This window comes from Sturnira hondurensis, unplaced genomic scaffold, assembly GCF_014824575.4.
Source record: "Sturnira hondurensis isolate 20B ecotype Veracruz unplaced genomic scaffold, ASM1482457v3 Scaffold0003166, whole genome shotgun sequence".
Lineage (NCBI taxonomy): Eukaryota > Metazoa > Chordata > Mammalia > Chiroptera > Phyllostomidae > Sturnira > Sturnira hondurensis.
Window position 1 is genome coordinate 4,874,562 of NW_028075797.1, and position 18,245 is coordinate 4,892,806.

Sequence of the window (18,245 nt, forward strand, 5' to 3'; positions counted from 1 at the left end):
CTTTCCTTTCAGAAAGCCATCATTCCCCTGCAATCAGTGAAGTAATAGAAATGGAATTGCCAATGGAAGGTTAGAAAACCAAAGCATTTTAGTGTGTGTGTGTGTATATGTGTGTGTGTATATATATATATATTTTTTTAAGTTTACAGTATTTTACAGAGAACATGCTCTTTTAAACACACATTTGAAAATAAAGAAAGGGACTCCCTGGTGTGCTTTCTTAGAAAACTAGCTGAATCCTAGTCCTAAGATGTAATTTTTTAAAAGATTTTATTTATTTATTTATTTTTAGAGAGGGGGAAGGAGAAAGAAGGAGAGGGAGAGAAACATCAATGTGTGGTTGCCTTTCCCACACCCTCTACTGGGGACCTGGCCCACGGCCCAGACATGTGCCCTGACTGGGAATTGAACGGGTGACCCTTTGGTTTGCAGGCCAGTGTTCAATCCACTGAGCCACACCAGCCAGGGCCTGAGATGTAATGTCAGGAATGCTCACACTCTGTGCTTCCTGATCTGTAAGTGATTCTGCTTAAAGCACCTGGATGTAGACGTTAAGTGGGTAAAAGAAAAAGTCAGCACTGGTGCCACTTGTTGCTTTATTTCATTTTGACTTTCGATGGGCATGCCCAAATTCTTTTGAACTGAGTTGAAAAGTATTATAGAAAATTGTTTTTTTTTAATCCTCACCTGAGGATATGTTTATTGATTTTAGAAAGAGAGGAAGCAGGGGGAAAGAGAGAGAAAAACAGGAATGTGAGAAAGAAACGTTGATGGGTTGCCTCCTGTACTCACCCCAACTGCAGATCCAACCCATAATCTATTGTCTATGGGACGATGCTCCAACCAACTAATCCACCTGGCCAGAGCTTGGGAAATTCTTGAATTAGAACTGAAATTTGATCATACTTCCCTCCGTTCATTTATAAATCTTGAGCCTCATATTTAAAGCCTGAACTCTTAAAGTGATTTGTATATGTCCACAGTAACATTAATAAAGTAAACGTCCTCTACAAATCTAGAGGCATGGAACGTCTTTGTCAGTTTACAGGCAAGACGACCTTGTTTTTAGGAGTTGTACATCTGTCTTAGTAGCAGAATGATTTGTATTTTTCTCTAAGTCAAAAGTGTTTTCCAAGGAGCTGATTGGCAGTCATTTTATTTTATTTTATTTTAATTATTTTTATTGTTATTCTGTTACAGTTACAGTCATTTCTATAGCTTTTCTGACTTGGGGGTCTGGGGTTCTTTATTGAGGAGGACAATTCCAATGCTACCCTGAGCCATTTGTCCAGTCTGCTGACCTAAATGAATTTGGGTAAATTTTGCCAGAGAAAGTACTATGATAGATTTCTGGTGTTAGAATTGTTCATTCACTCATAAAATTAGTCATTTGAACTTAAGTGCTTTAAACCAAGAGAACAGTTAATTCTGTCATTATTTAACTTCTATTATTTTTCTGAATTATATTCAGGGTCCAGCAGAAGTAACGCCTGCTGGAGTGTGGTTGGTAGGGCAATAACATGGGTGTAATAACTTACAGTTTTGATTTGAACATTTCACCTAAAATGTTATATGGTGTGCTTGAGTGTCACATTGTTATATTACAGAATTACATGCTTATGATTTTGTAATAAGAGATTTTGTAATAAAAAGGGGGTGTTATTTGTGCTGGACCCTGTGTGTGTATATACATACACACAAAACATATATACACATGCATGTAATATATACATATATAGTATATATATACACACACTAAAATATATATGTATTTTATTGTGGTAAAAAAAGACGTAAAATAAAATTTACCGTCATAACTTGTTAAATGTGCAGTTCAGTACTGGCTGAGCCCTAAGCATCAAGTTTGTTCACATGGTTGTGAAACAAATCCTGGGAACTTTTCATTTTGCGAATCTATTTCACTAAGGAACTCCTTCCCTCCTGCCCTGGCAACCCCCTTCTACTTTGTCTCTATGAATTTGATTCCTTAAGGGCCTCATGTAAGCGGAACTTTATAGTGTTTGTTCTCCTGTGACTGATGTATTTCCCTGAGCAGGATGCCCTCAGGGTCCTTCCATGCTGGGGCATGTGACAGAATCCTTCCACCTAGTTTTGGTTTCTCTCTTTTTCTTCAGCGCAGTCTCTGGCCCCTCTGGATGTGAGGGAGGACAGTTATTTTGAATCCTGTTGAAATCTGTTCCCCCTCTACAACATTTTGCTTCCCTTTTTTAAAGTCTAAGGTGTTGTTTGTCATTTTTTAATGGATAGATAATATTTACAAAAAAGAAAACCTGCATGGGAAACAGTTGTAGAACTGGGGTTGAACTAGAGTCAGAAAGACTTCATTAGGTGTTGGCCTTTGGATTACTTTATTTCTGAAGACATTTTTATTATCACACTGTAATGGGAAGCCTATTTTTGATAGAGCTGAGTTGGTTTGATTTTTTTTTTAATTCTGAATAATTTTAGATTCACAAGATGCTGCAAGAATAGTACAGAGAGGTCCTGTATTCCTTCACCCATCCTCCCCAGAGTTACATCTCACGTAACAATAGTACAATAGCAAAACAGCTAAAATTAGTTTTGAGTGCTTGTCTTTCTTCCTTTACTAACAATTAATGTAAGCCTTGCCAGATCTTTCTAAAATAAGCCAGTGTTAAATGAGAAATCTAACCAGATTTTATCTGCATGTAAAATTTAGTAATCTGTCATGATTCTTGTCCACCAGAAAACTCAACTGTGCTTCTGTGCAGTGTAAACTGTGAACAGCCAGGGGCTGCTAGCAGGATCAGAGGGGAGCTGTTAACCAAAGCAGACAGCTTTTTCTTTATCCCGTTAATTCCTGATGACAGCAAGAAAAACTCAAATAAAAGGATATTCTGTATCCATTAGTGTGGGTAACTCTGTATTATTGGATACTGTCTGAAAGTTTCTTATTTCTTCTTACCCCTTATAAGATTATCCTTTCTTACCCTTTTTTCCCTTCTAAAATTAAAATTATCTTTATTAAGTGCAAAAATGTATTTAAAATGCCAGGATAAGCTACATTTTTGGTGTAGGAGCAGTAAAATGTTGGAACATGAGAATACATAATAATGAATGTCATTTTAGAATTTTTTTTTCAAGATTCTACTCAGCTTGTCCCTTCAGAATCGAATGAGGACCCTGAAGCCAAGGTGAAAATTGAAGGTTAGTTGCTGAAAGCTTCCTCACGTTCACACTACTAAGTACAGTTTTTATTTCTTAAAGCATTATTGTGGGGAAAAGATTGAAACTGATGTGTGTGCTTGTATGACAAGAGCAGCATGTGTTCCCATCGAATACATGGTGCTTTTGGCTTTTTAGACTTTGAATTAGGGCCTGCAGATTAGCACTGGGCCACCGTGGGAATGGAATGAAGGGGCGGGGCAGAGGAGGGGGCGGGGAAGGAAGGGGCTGGTTCACTGGAAACATTCCTCTCCTGCCAGAGTGTGATGAACAGCTCAAAAGTGGCCACCACCCAGGCCTGGAGTCTGTGAGCTCAGTCTAAGTGCAGGTATCCACAAAAGTGAACTTCAGAGTGTGATTTTAAAAAGATTTATACAAACCACTGTGTAAGGTTATTTTCTTTAAAATGCAGTCTGTTTGGGTTTTTTATTTAATGTGGCGTAATATTTTATTAAAACTAAATCTTTTCTAAAATTAGATTTATTGGGGTAACTGGATTTTTTGTTTGATGTTTACTTAAAAACTACACCTAATAGTTATAAACGTATTCTAAGGATATTCTTTACAATTAAAAATTCTTTTAGAACAAGTATAAAGGACACATGGACAATAACTAAGGGTGGGGGGTGGAAAGGGGAGGGAGGTGGGGAGCATGGGGCGGGGGGTGGGCAGGGTTGGGAATATAAGACAGAAACCTGTACTTTAACAAGAATTAAATAAAAATTATATTTAAAAAAAATAAAATAAAAATAAAAATTCTTTTAAAACATTTTTTATTGTTCATATAAATGAGACCATTTATCCTGGAGTTTGTGGGTTCTCAACCCATTTAATTAAAAGAATGTACCTATTTTCTTTCACTGTGATCCATTTAATAATCTGCTAAAAAACATTTTTATCTCTGATGCTAGAATATATGAGCTGATCCTTAGTGTCTTCCTAGTATGAGAAGTTCTTCTATTTTATATATTTAGGAATTAAGATCATTAGGTATATAATTCTATCTTAGCATTTAATAAAATCTCACTTATATGAACAGATGTGATTTTGAACTCGGAAAATCTGAATTATAAAATAGCATTAGTAAAATCTGAATTATAAAATTGCAGTTTTTCTTCTTTTTATATTTTATTTATTTATCTTTAGAGGGGAAGGGAAGGAGAGAAGTCTCAATGTATGGTTGCCTCTCATGAGTCCCCTGCTGGGAACTGTCCTGCAACCCAGGCATGTGCCCTGACTGGGAATTGAACCACGATCGTGTGGTTCGCAGGCCCACGCTCAATCCACTGAGCTATGCCAGCCAGGGCATAAAATTGCAGTTTTATCATTTTTCCATTGGAAACATGATTTAACAAGAAAACAGTAGTGTTTGGGTGATAGTATACAAACTATACAAATTATGCTTTGAAAGGAAACATTTATGCCCTCAAAGTTGTATTTACTTTTTTTTTTCAGTGAGTCCTTTCTATTTATATATAATATTACTTCCCTTGAAACATTACAGCATCTGAACTGGTTTTGCCATGATGGGAAATTTTGAGATTGAATGAATATTTGCATCCTAATTCAACTGTTCCGACGTACTTCACTTTTTTGAATTCTAAAAATGGTTTCATTAAGTTGATTATTTTAGGGGCAAGAAAACCTCTCTTGCCATTGTGTATAACAGAGAAAAAGTAGGGGCAATGTGAGTGCCTGGCAGATAGAGAATGGCTCGTGGTGATTCTTTTGGAAAAACACACACGTTCAGCAAGAAACCAAACCACCTGGCTCAAGACGAACTGTACACAAAACAGAGTGGACTAAAGACATCACAGTGTACTGTGGGAATCTCAGTTTTGCTTAGAAAAATTAATAAACGGGCTTCCATTCAAGATGGCAGAGCAGGAAAACACTGCGCTCGCCTCCTCCACAACCACATCAAAGTTACAACTAAACTGTGGATGACCGTCACTGAGAACCCCCTGACATCTAGCTGAACAGGAGACCTGTGACTGAGGCTATAAAGAAGCAGCCACCTTCAGACCGGTATAGTGAGCAGAGACATAGAATGGGCTGGTCCCACACCTACGCGTGGCAGTTTAAATCTGAAGGGATATCTTGGCTTCAGAGGTCCCCCCTGCGGAGCGAGGGATCCCAGCCCCACACCAGGCTCCCCAGCCCAGGGTTCCAGTGTCAGGAAGAGAAATCTCCATTAACTTCTGGCTGTGAAACCAGCGGTTGTGGCTGAGTAAGACAGAGGATGGCTGGAGTTTCAGGTGTTCCTCTTAAAGGGATTGCACATCGACTTACTCAGACTTACTTACTCTGAGCTCCAGCACTGGGGCAGCAGATCAGAGGGCAGCAGGGAGGTAGGGGGAGGAACTGAATTGTTCTGTTCTAGGACAAGGGCTCAAGGGACAGCTTTCTCCTACATAGAAGTACTAGCAGACACACTGCTCCTTTGTTGAGCCTTCCCACTCCTCCCTCCCACCACAGCCTGCAAGTAGAAGCAAGTGCCCTATCTGAGTCTGCATCAAGCTGGCTAATACCCTTCATCCTGACCTGTTGATTCCCTGAGACCCAAACCTATCCAACTTGAGGGCTCAAGCCTCTTTCACTGGCTTTTTCATACAAATGGCTTGTCTTTTGTCTTCATACAACGACTTTCCTAAAATCTCTCAAAAGCTCACCCAAACAAGCAGCATCTGGCCTCATTGTGCCCATACCTCTTGCTAAGCAGCCTCAAGCCTGGACTACCAGCAGCCAGCCTCAGTTTGCAGGGTTGCAGGCCAGGTCCCCAGGACAGAGTAAACAAGAGGCAACCACACATTGATATCTCTCTCCTTGTCCTCTCCTCTCTCTAAAAATGAATAAATAAAATATTTTTGAATAAATAAATAAATACCTATTTGAAGAAATAATGACTGAAAATTTCCCTTAGCTGGTGAAGGAAATAGACATACAAGCCCAGGAAGTACAGAGAGCCCCAAACAAAATGAACCCAAAGAGGCCCACTCTAAGACACACCGTAATTAAAATGCAAAAAGTTAAAGGTGAAGAGAGAATCTTAAAAGCAGCAAGAGAAAAGCAGTTAGTTACCTACAAGGGGGCTCCCATAACATTAACAGCTGATTTTTCAAAAGAAACTTTGCAGGCAAGATGGGACTGGCAAAGACCTACAACCAAGATTACTCTAATCTAGTGATTTTCAACGTTTTTCATCTCAAGGCACACCTAAACTAATTACTAAAGTTCGTCAGCACACCAAAAAATATATATTTTTTGCCAATCTGACAAAAAATATGTATAATTTTAATTAATTCACACTGGACAACTGGTGTTGTGTTGGCTGTTGTCCTTTTTTTATTTGACAATCTACAGAAAAAGAGGTTAGTTTCCCTAACTAAATAGTAAGGTATTACATGTTTTAAAGTTTTTTGCAGAGCACCACTTGAAAATCACTGCTCTATCCAGCAAAGCTGTCATTTAGTATTAAAGGACAGATAAAGAGCTTCTCAGAAAAAGCTAAAGGAATTCATGATCCCCAAACCAGTATTACAAGAAATGTTAAAGGAACTTAAGTACAAGAAATGTTAAAGGAACTTAATTACAAGAAATGTTAAAGGAACTTCTTTAAGAAGGAGAAGGAAAAGGAGAAGAAGGAGGAGGGGGAGGAGATAAAAAACATGAGTAAAAAATGTCAATAACTACATATCAGTGGTTACTTAAAATGTAAATGGATTAAATATTCCAATCAAGACACAGATTGGCTGAATAGATAAGAAAATAAGATGCTTGTGTATGCTGTCTTCAAGAGACTCACTTCAGATCAAAAGCTACATGCAAACTGAAAGTAAAGGGTTAGAGAAAGATGTTTCATGAAAATGGAAATGAAAGAAAAGCTGGGGTAATAATTCTCATACCAGACAAAACGGACTTTAAAACAAGGCTACAACAGGAGACAAAGAAGGGGGTGGTGGGGAGGGGTTGCGGGGGAAAGGCAGAAAACTGTACTTGAACAATAAAAAAAAAGTTAAAAAAAGAAAAATCTCACAATAACCAGAGGGGAGAGAGGAGGTAGCAATGGGGGAGGAAAAGAGACAAAAAAGGACCCAGCAATTCCACTTGCGGATATTTATCCAAAGAAACCTAAAGCACTAATTCAAAAAGACATGTATCCCTACGTTTACTGCAGCATTACTCACGATAGCCAAGATGTGGAAGCCGCCAAGTGTCTGTCAATAAATGAAGTAGTACTACATATACGATTCCATAAAGAAGAACGAAATCTTGCCATCTGCATGGATGGGCCTAGAGGGTGTTTATTAGGCAAAGTGAAATAAGTCAGAGAAAGACAAATACCACGTGATATCACTTATATGTGGAATCTAGAGGAAAAACGAACAAACAAAACAGAAACTCAGATACAGAGAACATTTTGATGGTTGCCAGATGGGAGGGATATTGAAGGAATGGGTGGAAGGGGTGGAGGGATAACAAAATGCAAATTGGTAGTTACAAAATAGTCATAGGGTTGTAATCCAGGGAACATAATCAATAATACTGTTAATAACTATGTATGGTGTCAGATGGGTACTAGATTTATCAGGTAAACACATCATAAGCTATATAAATGTCTAATGACTGTGCTGTAGCCCTGAAACGAATGTATTTGTATGCCAACTGTAATTGAAAAATAAAAAATTATTTAAAAATTAATATATAGGAAAAATACATGATAAAAGAAAATACCAAAAGAACTAGTTGCAGGATTCAATTTTTCCTCCTACCTTCCCTATTTCCCTAATTCTCCACAGCAAGCATACATTACGTAATTATTAAGGGGTTAAATTCAGCTATTGACCTGCTCTGTACGCATGGACAGCTTCTGCTGGGCTTTTGCCCTGACAGCCTTCCTAGAAGTTATGTGTGATGTTGTCAGGCTAACTGAGCAGTGAGGAGATGGTGTCCCTGGCCCCCAGATATTAGTGAGGTTGGATTCGTGCTCGTTCATCTGTTCTTGAAGTCAGTGGGGCCTGAGTAGGTTTATGGACAAAATGTATTTACATGGCCGAGGTTCAAAGTCATCTTAGGGTGTCAGTGTGGCATCAGGTTCCACCATGCTGAGCCATACAGTTTTTTTCCTTGAAGTTCCACCAAAGGAACCCCTTCAATTACTTCTAAAAATATTTTATTGAGGTGGAATTACCATAACATAAAATGAACTGTTTTAGAGTGAACAGTGCAGTGGCATTTAGTACATCCACAGAGTTCGGCAACCGGCACACCTCTGTGTGTAGTTCTACACATTTTCCTCTCCCTGAAGTAAAACCCCGTCCCCACTGAGCCTTCCTCCCTCTCCCCACTCCCAGTCAGCTAACTAACCCCTGCCGGCCAGCGATTTGCCTTCTGTTTCTGTTGATTCACCTCTTCTACGTATTTCATATTGATGGGATTATACGGTATGTGCCCTTTTGTGTTGGGCTGCTTTCACTTAACCCCTTCAGGGTTTATCCATGTTGTGGCATGTGTCAAACTTCCTGTTCAAGTCTGAATAATACCACCTGTTGATGGACACTTGCGTTCTTTCCCTAAAGTATGGTTTACATTATAAAGTGAAGCATCCCACATTAGCATCCAAGTCCAGCCATGATTTGAATGCCAGAAAGTGTTCTCCAAGGCAGACTCTACTGTGCCGCATCAGGATTGCGAGGGAAGTATAGGCTGGACCAGCCTTTTGTTTTGGATCGAAGTTTTTTAAAGAATTAGCCATAAATTGGCCCGGGCTGGTATGGCTCAGTGGATTGTCAGCCTATGGACTGAAAGGTCGCTGGTTCAATTCCCAGTCGGGGCACATGCCTGGGTTGCAGGCCAGGGCCCCAGCTGGGGGTGCACAAGAGGCAGCCAGTTGGTGGTTTCTCTCATTCATCAGTGTTTCTCTCTTTCTCCCTCCCTCTTCTCTCTCTAAAAATAAATAAATAAAATCTAAAAAGTAAAGAATTAGTCAAATTATTCGGCAGTTAATATAGCTACTAACAGCATACGTCTGCAGAGGTCTAAAAGCTTTTGGAAGTCCACCAAGGAGCGTTCACGTCCTTCGTCTGTCAGGGATTGTTATGTTGGCTCATAGAACGCCGACCAGATGAGCAGTTTTAAAGTACCTTACGAGGTTGTTGAGCAGTCAGTTCAAAAAGAGGCATTGTTTACGTAAAGTGCGAGTTTTAGAGGAGTGAAGACTCGGACCCATGAGTGAAAATGCCATCCATTTATTTGGAATATGTAGGGTAATTAAAATGGATTAACTGCCCATTTATCCACTAATTATAACTGGGTTTTGATCAGTTTTTGAATTGTGCTTCCTGTGTTTTGTGACGAATATTCCTATTATGAGGAGTCCAGCGGTAAAACATGAGCACTTTATGAGAACATAGTGCCGCCCACCCCTCCAGCACCCGCTCTCTCCATCCGACTGGAATGCCCTGAATTGGGCCCTGGTGTTCAGGGCTCAGTGGCATCGGCTGCCCTAGGAGAGTCCGCGTGTTTCAGGAGACCTCACAGCAGTTCAGTGGTCCCTTCATGTTGAGCCTGACTGTTAAGAATCAGACCTTGCAGGGTTTATTAGATCAGAAAAGTGACTAATTTTGAGGAAGAGAGCAGCACATTTCCCCACATTTCCTTCAGAAATATGTGTTTGGCTGCAGGAAAACCTGGCGGTGGTTGTTGTGAGTGCAGCTCCTCGTGTCCCCAAGCGAGTCCTGGCTCTGAATTCAGACGGATCACCCTAGGGGCCGAGTGCTCGCTCACACCATGCTGGCCTGAGCTCTGAGTTCCTGGGAGGGGACCAGACAGGAGCCACACTTCTCACCAAGAGCTTGAGTGAAGGGTGTGTCTATCGTTGGACAAAAAAACGGGAAACGTCAGCTCTGCTTTGACTGTCCACGCTGAGCACTTTTGTGGCTGCGTTAAATCTTATTTCATCTTCCTACTTCATTGTCTTCCCAGACACATTTATATGTGTTATGTCCTGTTTTCCCCCTTTCAACTGAGAATAACAACAAAGGTCAATATCTTTAAACATCCTTCTTTTAATATCTAATTAGACTGACTGAAGCAGTGGAGCTACGAACTAAATAAAAGCAACGGAGCCCTTTCCCCCCTGACATCACCATTAAGCTGCAGAGACTCAGATGTCAGTTAGTGCCAAGCCTTCGGGCTTTCCTCCAGCCAAATGCTCTCAAGATTTTAAAAAACTCATTCTGGGCTTCTGAGTAATGGCACTTTGACATTTTTAGAGGAGAATTGACCTAATTCTCTGTAAGTTCTAAATTTTAATTTCTGTCTTAAGGAAACATAAATTCATCCAGTACTTCAAGTTCTGCAAAAGGTGTTGAAGATCTTAACATCGTTCAGGTGACAATTCCAGGTATGGAAGTTTATCTGGCTTTATCATAGATAATGTTATATTTTTAATTTTATTATATTTTAACCATTTTGTGACATGAATCAGTCTCTTGGACTTGTGACATCTTTTGTTTTCCTTAATTCACCCTGTCAACTGTGGAATGATAATTCATGAATAGAAAATATGCTGCAGATTCCCACACACTGAATGTCTTGCTTAGAGCATTGTTAACAGATACGTTGCTCTCCCAAACATACCCTGGCGTTAGGTGGAAAATGTGTAACGGCAGACAACTCCAAGCATTAGCTACCATCGAATTAGACTTAGCCACACAGGTGAAGTTTATTTCCTGCCCATGAAGTAATCTCCTTTTCTGAGTAAGTGACGTAAAATATATCTGGAGAGACACAACAGAATCTAATAGCACAGTTCCTCCGGAGAAGGAAACTGAGAGCTGAGATAGGGGTGGAAGAAAGACGTTTCACTGTGTACTATTTTAAATCTCTTTTTAAGTATATTTTATTGGTAATGTTATTACGGTTGTCCCAATTTTCCCCCTCTGTCCCCTGCTGCCCTGTACCCTGCCCCCTACCATCATTCTCCCCCTTAGTTCATGTCCATGGATCGCACATACGAGTTCTTTCTTTGGCTTTTCCATTTCCTGTACTATTCTTAACATCCCCCTGTCTGTTTTGTACCTACAGTTATGCTTTTTAATTCCTACACCATTTCTACCATTCTTCCCCTTCCCAGATGATAACCCTCCAAATGGTCTTCATACCTATGAATCTGTTCCTGTTCTGCTTGTTTCCTTAGTTTGTTTGGGGGGGTTTTGTTAGATTCAGTTGTTGATAGTTGTGAATTTCTTGCCCTATTAATGTCCAATATTTTGATCTTCTTCTTTTTCTTAAATAAGTCCCTTTAACATTTCATGTAATAATGGTTTGGTGATGATGAACTCCTTTAGCTTTACCTTGTCTGGGAAGCACTTTATCTGCCCTTCCATTCTAAATGATAGCTTTGCTGGACAGAGTAATCTTGTATGTAAGTTCTTGCCTTTCATGACTTAGAATATTTCATGCCAGTCCCATCTTGCCTACAAAGTTTCTTTTGAAAAATCAGCTGACAGTCTTATGGAAACTCCTTTGTAGGTAACCCTCTGCTTTTCTCTTGCAGCTTTTAAGATTCTCTCTTTATTTTTAACTTTTGGCATTTGAATTATGATGTGTCTTAGTGTGGTCCTCTTTGAGTCCAACTCCTTTGGGTCTCTCTGTGCTTCCTGGACTGGTATGTCTATTTCCCTTGCCATATTAGGGAAGTTTTCATTCATTATTTTTTCAAATAGGTTTTCAATTTTTGCTCTTCCTCTTCTGCTTCTGGCATCCCTATAATTTGGGTGTTGGCACATTTGGAGATGTCCCAGAGGCTTCTTATACTATCCTCTTTTTTTTTTAAATTCTTGTGTCTTCTTTCTGTTTTTGTTGGATGTTTATTTCTCCCTTATATTCCAAATCATTAATTTGAATCCCAGCTTCCTTCCTTTCAGGAAGGAAGGAAACAGAAACTATTGGTTTCCTATAGATTTTTCTTTATTCCATTTAATGTAACCTTCATTTCTTCCTTTATATTGTTGCCATACTCAATGAGTTGTTTAAGCATCCTTATCACCAGTGTTTTGAACTCTGCATCTGATAGGTGGGCTATTTCTGTTTTGTTTAGTTCTTTTTCTGGGGTTTTGTCTGTTCTTTCATTTGGGTCATATTTCTTTGTTTCCTCAATTTGGCAGCCTCTAAGTGTTTGTTTCTGTGTATTAGGCAGAACTGCTCTGACTCCCTATAAAAGGCACCTGTAAATTGTGTGGGGCAGAGCTTTAGGTAATCACCAGGTTGGGGCAATCTGCTTTACCACTTTGTGGCTCTGGGTCAGTGGAGGGCTCAGAGAGGGGACTGTGCTGCTGCCTGGCTTCAGCACTTGCCCCATTTCCCAGCACTTGCCCAGCACTTGCCCCATTTCCCTCAGGGATCTCTCCTGATTTTTTGCCACCACTGCCTCTCCACGCCACAGTGTCTTCTCTCCTCTCCATGCAGTCTCTGTGTCTCTGACCCTCCTACCCATCTGGAGGATTGTGGCTTCTTTAAATCCTTGGTTGTTGAACTACCATACAGTTTGATTTTCTGACAGTTCTGGGTGTTATTTGTTTTGAGATTTTGTTGTAATTCTTTTTGTGTTTGCATGAGGAAGTGAAGCATGTCTACCTCTGCCTCCATCTAGACTGGAAGTCCTTTTTTTATATCTCTTGGATTTTGAACCATATAGTTTCTTTATTTATTCAAAAATTAAATTTAAAAAATGTTAAGTATTGAAAAATACTCTCTTCTAATCTTAATACATCTTTTTCCTTTTACACGTCATACTGCATTGGCTAGGATTTCTATTATAATGTTGAATAGTAATGGTGCAAGTAGACATCCTTGTCCTTCATGGTATTAAAAATGTTCCTGAAAGTAGTACGTAGTATGTTTATACAGAGTTATAATTTTGAAAAGTCTATACCATCTGTAATGGCTTCCATTTACAAATTTCTAAAATGCTTAATTTTTGCTAAAACTAAACTGAATAATAAGCTAGGTAAAATGATTTTTCATATGCCAATGAGCATTTCCTTTAACAGCTTTCTTGAGGGCAAATACATTTATAATCCTAGTTTGCACATTTGTTTAATTATTTTTAGATAATGAGAAGGAAAGGTTATCAAGCATTGAAAAGATAAAACAACTCAGAGAACAAGTCAATGACCTCTTTAGCCGAAAATTTGGTAAGTTTTTATATCATTACATATCCAAGTTTTATATATTTGCAGTATTCCTTTTTTAAATAATTTTTAAAGGTTTTATTTTTTAGAGAGAGAGAAAGGGAGGCAGAAGGAGGAAGAGAAACACTGATTGGCTGCTTCTCACATGCCCCCAAGTGGGGTCCCAGCCAACAACCTAGACGTTCGCCCTTGACCTTTCAGTTTACAGTCCAGCACTAAGCCCACTGAGGCACACCAGCAAGGGCTTGCAATATTTCTTTTTTTTTTAAAGATTTTATTCATTTATTTTTAGAAGGGAAGGGAAGGAGAGAAGGAGAGAAATATCAATGTATGGTTGCTTCTGGTGCATCCCCTGCTGGGAACTGGCCTGCAACCCAGGCACGTGCCCTGATGGGGTGATTGAACCATGATCTTTTGGTTTGCAGGCCCGTGCTCAATCCACTGAGCTAGGCCAGCCAGTGTATATAGTGTATATTTTTATTGAAGAGGTTTTATGTGGAAACACTGATTACAATAATAATAATAATATATTTGATTTACTGCATTCTTACCATGGCTGAGCATCATTTTTAGTGCTCAACACATGATTAAGCATTTAATCCTCACAAAACTCTTTTTTGGTAGATACTATAATACCTATTTAATGGACAGAGAAACTGAGTTTGCTATACTACCCATTGCCAATTTCAAAATCGGTAAGATTCTTCATACATCACAGAACTACTGGAAACTAAAGTAATCATGGCTGATCACCAGTGCTGCCCTTGATACAAATGATTTTTAAATCTTGACATTAAAGATAAAGCATAGTTTGAGTAAGTAAATGACGAACACAACTAATGTTTTCCTGTTTATCTCATCACAGGTGAAGCCATTGGCGTGGACTTCCCCGTGAAAGTTCCCTACAGGAAAATCACATTCAACCCTGGCTGCGTGGTCATTGATGGCATGCCCCCGGGGGTGGTTTTCAAAGCCCCTGGTTATCTGGAAATCAGCTCCATGAGAAGGATCTTGGATGCTGCAGAATTTATCAAGTTCACAGTCATCAGGTAAGTGAGAGGTCCCCTCTTAGTCATGAAAAGGAATCTGCAGATAGTAACGTGACCGACAAGGAGGGATACTCCAGGAGGTGGGCTGTGGGCCCCTGGGTCGACTGCTGTGACATGCTGCCTCTCAGCTCATTTTATCACATCCTGCTTCTGTGAGCTGTGTGTCCCTGTTCCTGTTTCTTGGTGATCGTGGGCAGCCTGTCTCAGTTTCATCTGCCTAGTGTAGAGTTGGCACCCATGAAGGTTTGCCAGATGGAACTAAAAGAACATTGTTGTATTCACCAATGTCTCTTTCTCTTCAGACCTCTTCCAGGCCTTGAGTTCAGCAATGGTGAGTACTTGGGGTGGTGACATCATTCCAGCCACCGAGTGTAGTGGGAAATGTCGGTGGGAACTGACCATAGGGTCCTTGCTTCATGAGCCGTAGAGCAAAGCATGCTGCTCTTTATATGCATTTTATTTTTCCTGCCAGGTGGAAAGTCTTGTGATTCTGTTCCTTGAATTTTATCAGCCAGGCATTTTTTTCACGTATCAGTCTGAGGGAGCTTGCTACACGGCAGACTATGTGTGTGTGTGTGTGTGTGTGAGCCCTTTGTGGTCCGGGCTCATATCGTGATACTGAACTACTCTGTCTCAGTTGGTAGATAGTGACTGCTTGGCCACCCCAGCCCCACCCCCTGGGCACAGCCCCAAACTCCCAGTTCAGAACCACAAGGGGCGCAGCAGGTACTCCCGTAGCCCCCCCTACCCTGCCCCAAGTGCTGAGGTTGACATCTGTTCTGATGAGCAATGCCCCAGGCACTCTGCTGGGTAAATAAATACCCTGAATGTCTGCCCTAGAATTCTTGCAAGCAAGTCAGTATCCTACAGTATGAGTGAGGCAGGAGGTGTAGAGATGTTCTCAAAAGCTTGGATTACTAGGGAACCTCTTCAAAGCTTGGAAACTTAAGTATCCTTTTCAAAGGTGCAGTTATTACTCCTAAATTCCTGCAGTTCTAAATGATTGTTTACATTTTAATAACTTTATTGAGGCATAATATACATGCCAGAAAATGCACTTGTATAGAGTATACGCAATTCAGGGTTTTTTTTTAAGGAAGCTGTGCAGCTATTACCACAGTCTGGTGTTAGAACATCGCCGTTACCTCTGCCCCCCAAATATTCCTCCCAACCATTTTCAGTCATTTCCCATTCCTACCCCAGCCCCAGGCAAGCCAACCACTAAGTGGACTTCCTGTCTCTGCATATATTTTCTTTTTTTTTAAATTTGGTCTGAAGTTCAAGCATTTAATTTTCTACTGAAAGACGACCAAAAGTAAGTTTCCATGTTTGTGTTCTCTCGAAGTAAAGCTCACCTGCCCCGGGGCCAGGTCCTTTAAATTTAAACCAAGTGAGCTCTGTGCTGTGCTACCTCCCGTGTCTTTGTGCCTCACGGCAGGTGGATTCTATACCTTCCGTGCTCATTCCCTTCCCTGGTTCCAAAGTTCTCTTGAGAATCAAGTGAAAAAGTATCTGTTAAATGCAAATATACTTTCAGATCCTTCTTGTTTAAACCAAATGTGGCAAGTGGAGCTACTTGCTGAACTTCACCAAAGACGTCTTTTGTGTGGCTCATATATCTTTTAAAAATGGGAATTATTTGCCAGTATTAAAAAGCAGGGGCTTTTTCATGAAAATCGATTTCTAGGCTTTCTCTAGAAATCTGAAGCTCTGGCCTCGGAGGGGCAGCAGTGTGCTGGGGCTGAGCGTCAGCCGTCCCTCCCTGCAGGGGGAGCTACTCTCCAGTTAACCATGCCTCCTAGCCGCTTTCTCTCTCCAATTTATCATCATGCGTTTGTGGCTGTTTTTCTAATAGTAGAGTTAAAAGGAAAATGAAATGTATTTGTCTTCATGTCTCTATCAAAAGTGGGAAAAAGAAAGATAGACCAAGAAGGCCGTGTATTTCAAGAAAAGTGGGAGAGAGCGTATTTCTTCGTGGAAGTGCAGAATATCCCTACGTGTTTAATATGCAAACAGAGCATGTCTGTGTCAAAAGAATACAACCTTAGACGCCATTACCAAACCAACCACAGTAAGCACTATGACCAGTATACTGAGAAGATGCGTGATGAGAAGCTTCATGAGTTGAAAAAAGGACTCAGGAAGTATCTCTTAGGGTCATCGGAAATTTTGTGTCCTGAGCAAAAACAAGTATTTGCAAATGTGAGTCCAAAAGAAAATGCTGCCGTGCAGCCTGTAGAAGACGTGACTGGGAACTTATGGGAGAAGTTACGTGAAAAAATCAAATCCTTTGTGGCCTATTCTATTGCAATCGATGAGATCACAGATATTAATAATACCACCCAGTTGGCCATCTTCATCCGTGGTGTTGATGAGAATTTTGATGTATCTGAAGAACTTTTGGATACGGTGCCCATGACAGGTACAAAATCTGGAAATGAGATATTTTTGCGTGTTGAGAAAAGCCTTAAAAAGTTTAATATCGACTGGTCTAAATTAGTAAGTGTGGCCTCCACTGGCACCCCTGCCATGGTAGATGCGAACAATGGGCTTGTTACAAAACTGAAGTCCAAGGTGGCGATGGTGTGCAAAGGTTCAGATCTGAAATCCGTTTGTTGCATTATTCACCCAGAATCACTTTGCGCTCAAAAGTTAAAGATGGATCACGTCATGAATGTGGTGGTTAACTCTGTGAACTGGATATGCTCCCGTGGACTGAACCACAGCGAGTTCACAACTTTGCTTTATGAACTGGACAGCCAATATGGCAGCCTTCTGTACTACACGGAGATTAAGTGGCTCAGTCGTGGGTTGGTGTTGAAGAGGTTTTTTGAATCGTTGGAAGAAATCGATTCCTTCATGTCCTCCAGAGGAAAGCCCGTTCCTCAGCTGAGCTCTCAGGACTGGGTGAAAGACTTAGCCTTCTTGGTTGACATGACAATGCATCTCAACACTTTAAACGTATCTCTCCAAGGGCATTCACAAATTGTTACGCAGATGTATGACTTGATTCGGGCATTTCTGGCAAAACTGTGCCTTTGGGAAACTCATCTGGCAAGGAATAACCTGGCCCACTTTCCCACACTGAAATCCGTTTCCAGAAGTGAAAGTGATGGTCTGAACTACATTCCCAAAATTGTGGAATTGAAGACTGAATTCCAGAAAAGACTGTCTGATTTCAAACTCTATGAAAGCGAACTGACCCTGTTCAGCTCCCCTTTCTCCGTGAAGATCGAGAGCGTGCACGAAGCGCTGCAGATGGAGGTCATTGATCTGCAGTGCAACACGGTGCTGAAGACCAAGTATGACAAGGTGGGAGTGCCGGAATTCTATAAATACCTCTGGAGTAGCTACCCAAAATATAAAAACCACTGTGCAAAGATTCTCTCCATGTTCGGGAGCACCTACATTTGTGAACAGCTGTTTTCCATTCTGAAGCTGAGTAAGATGAAGTATTCCTCCCAGTTAAAGGACTCACAGTGGGACTCTGTCCTCCACATCGCGACATGAAGAACACTTCCGGCGATTCCCCAGGGGGTGGGAGACGAATCCACCCGGCCCGAGGGATTTTGAGATGGGGAAGTGAATTATTCAATGTTTCTGTTTTTCAGTGTTTTTCACTATGACTTGGAAACATAAATTGCAGTATCATACCTGTTTTTTTAATGATATTTTATGCTTCATTATAGTCCAGTAAAAACCAAGAAAGATTTCTTGTATTTCTAGGAGTTGACTTTTCGTTATGCCTGGCCTGTGTCACTCAGTCACATACTTGCTTCCTGCCTGTAGCCAT

General features: G+C 40.5%; 1 protein-coding gene across 3 annotated transcripts in view; it reads left to right on the plus strand.

Moving 5' to 3' along the window:
* The window catches only part of LOC118984025 (general transcription factor II-I repeat domain-containing protein 2B), a 54,223-nt gene extending 36,052 nt beyond the window's left edge, over nt 1-18,171 (plus strand). The window contains exons 10-16 of one of the 3 annotated variants that reach the window (XM_037041739.1): nt 13-69; nt 3,112-3,189; nt 10,535-10,612; nt 13,323-13,406; nt 14,269-14,452; nt 14,755-14,783; nt 16,359-18,171. In XM_037041739.1, the coding sequence (XP_036897634.1) occupies nt 13-69; nt 3,112-3,189; nt 10,535-10,612; nt 13,323-13,406; nt 14,269-14,452; nt 14,755-14,783; nt 16,359-17,962 (2,114 nt within the window). In that variant the 3' untranslated portion in view covers nt 17,963-18,171. The remainder of the gene's footprint in view (nt 1-12; nt 70-3,111; nt 3,190-10,534; nt 10,613-13,322; nt 13,407-14,268; nt 14,453-14,754; nt 14,784-16,358) is intronic. The other 2 variants (XM_037041740.1, XM_037041741.1) reach the window with 2 other exon arrangements.
* Nucleotides 18,172-18,245: the final 74 nt, after the last annotated feature.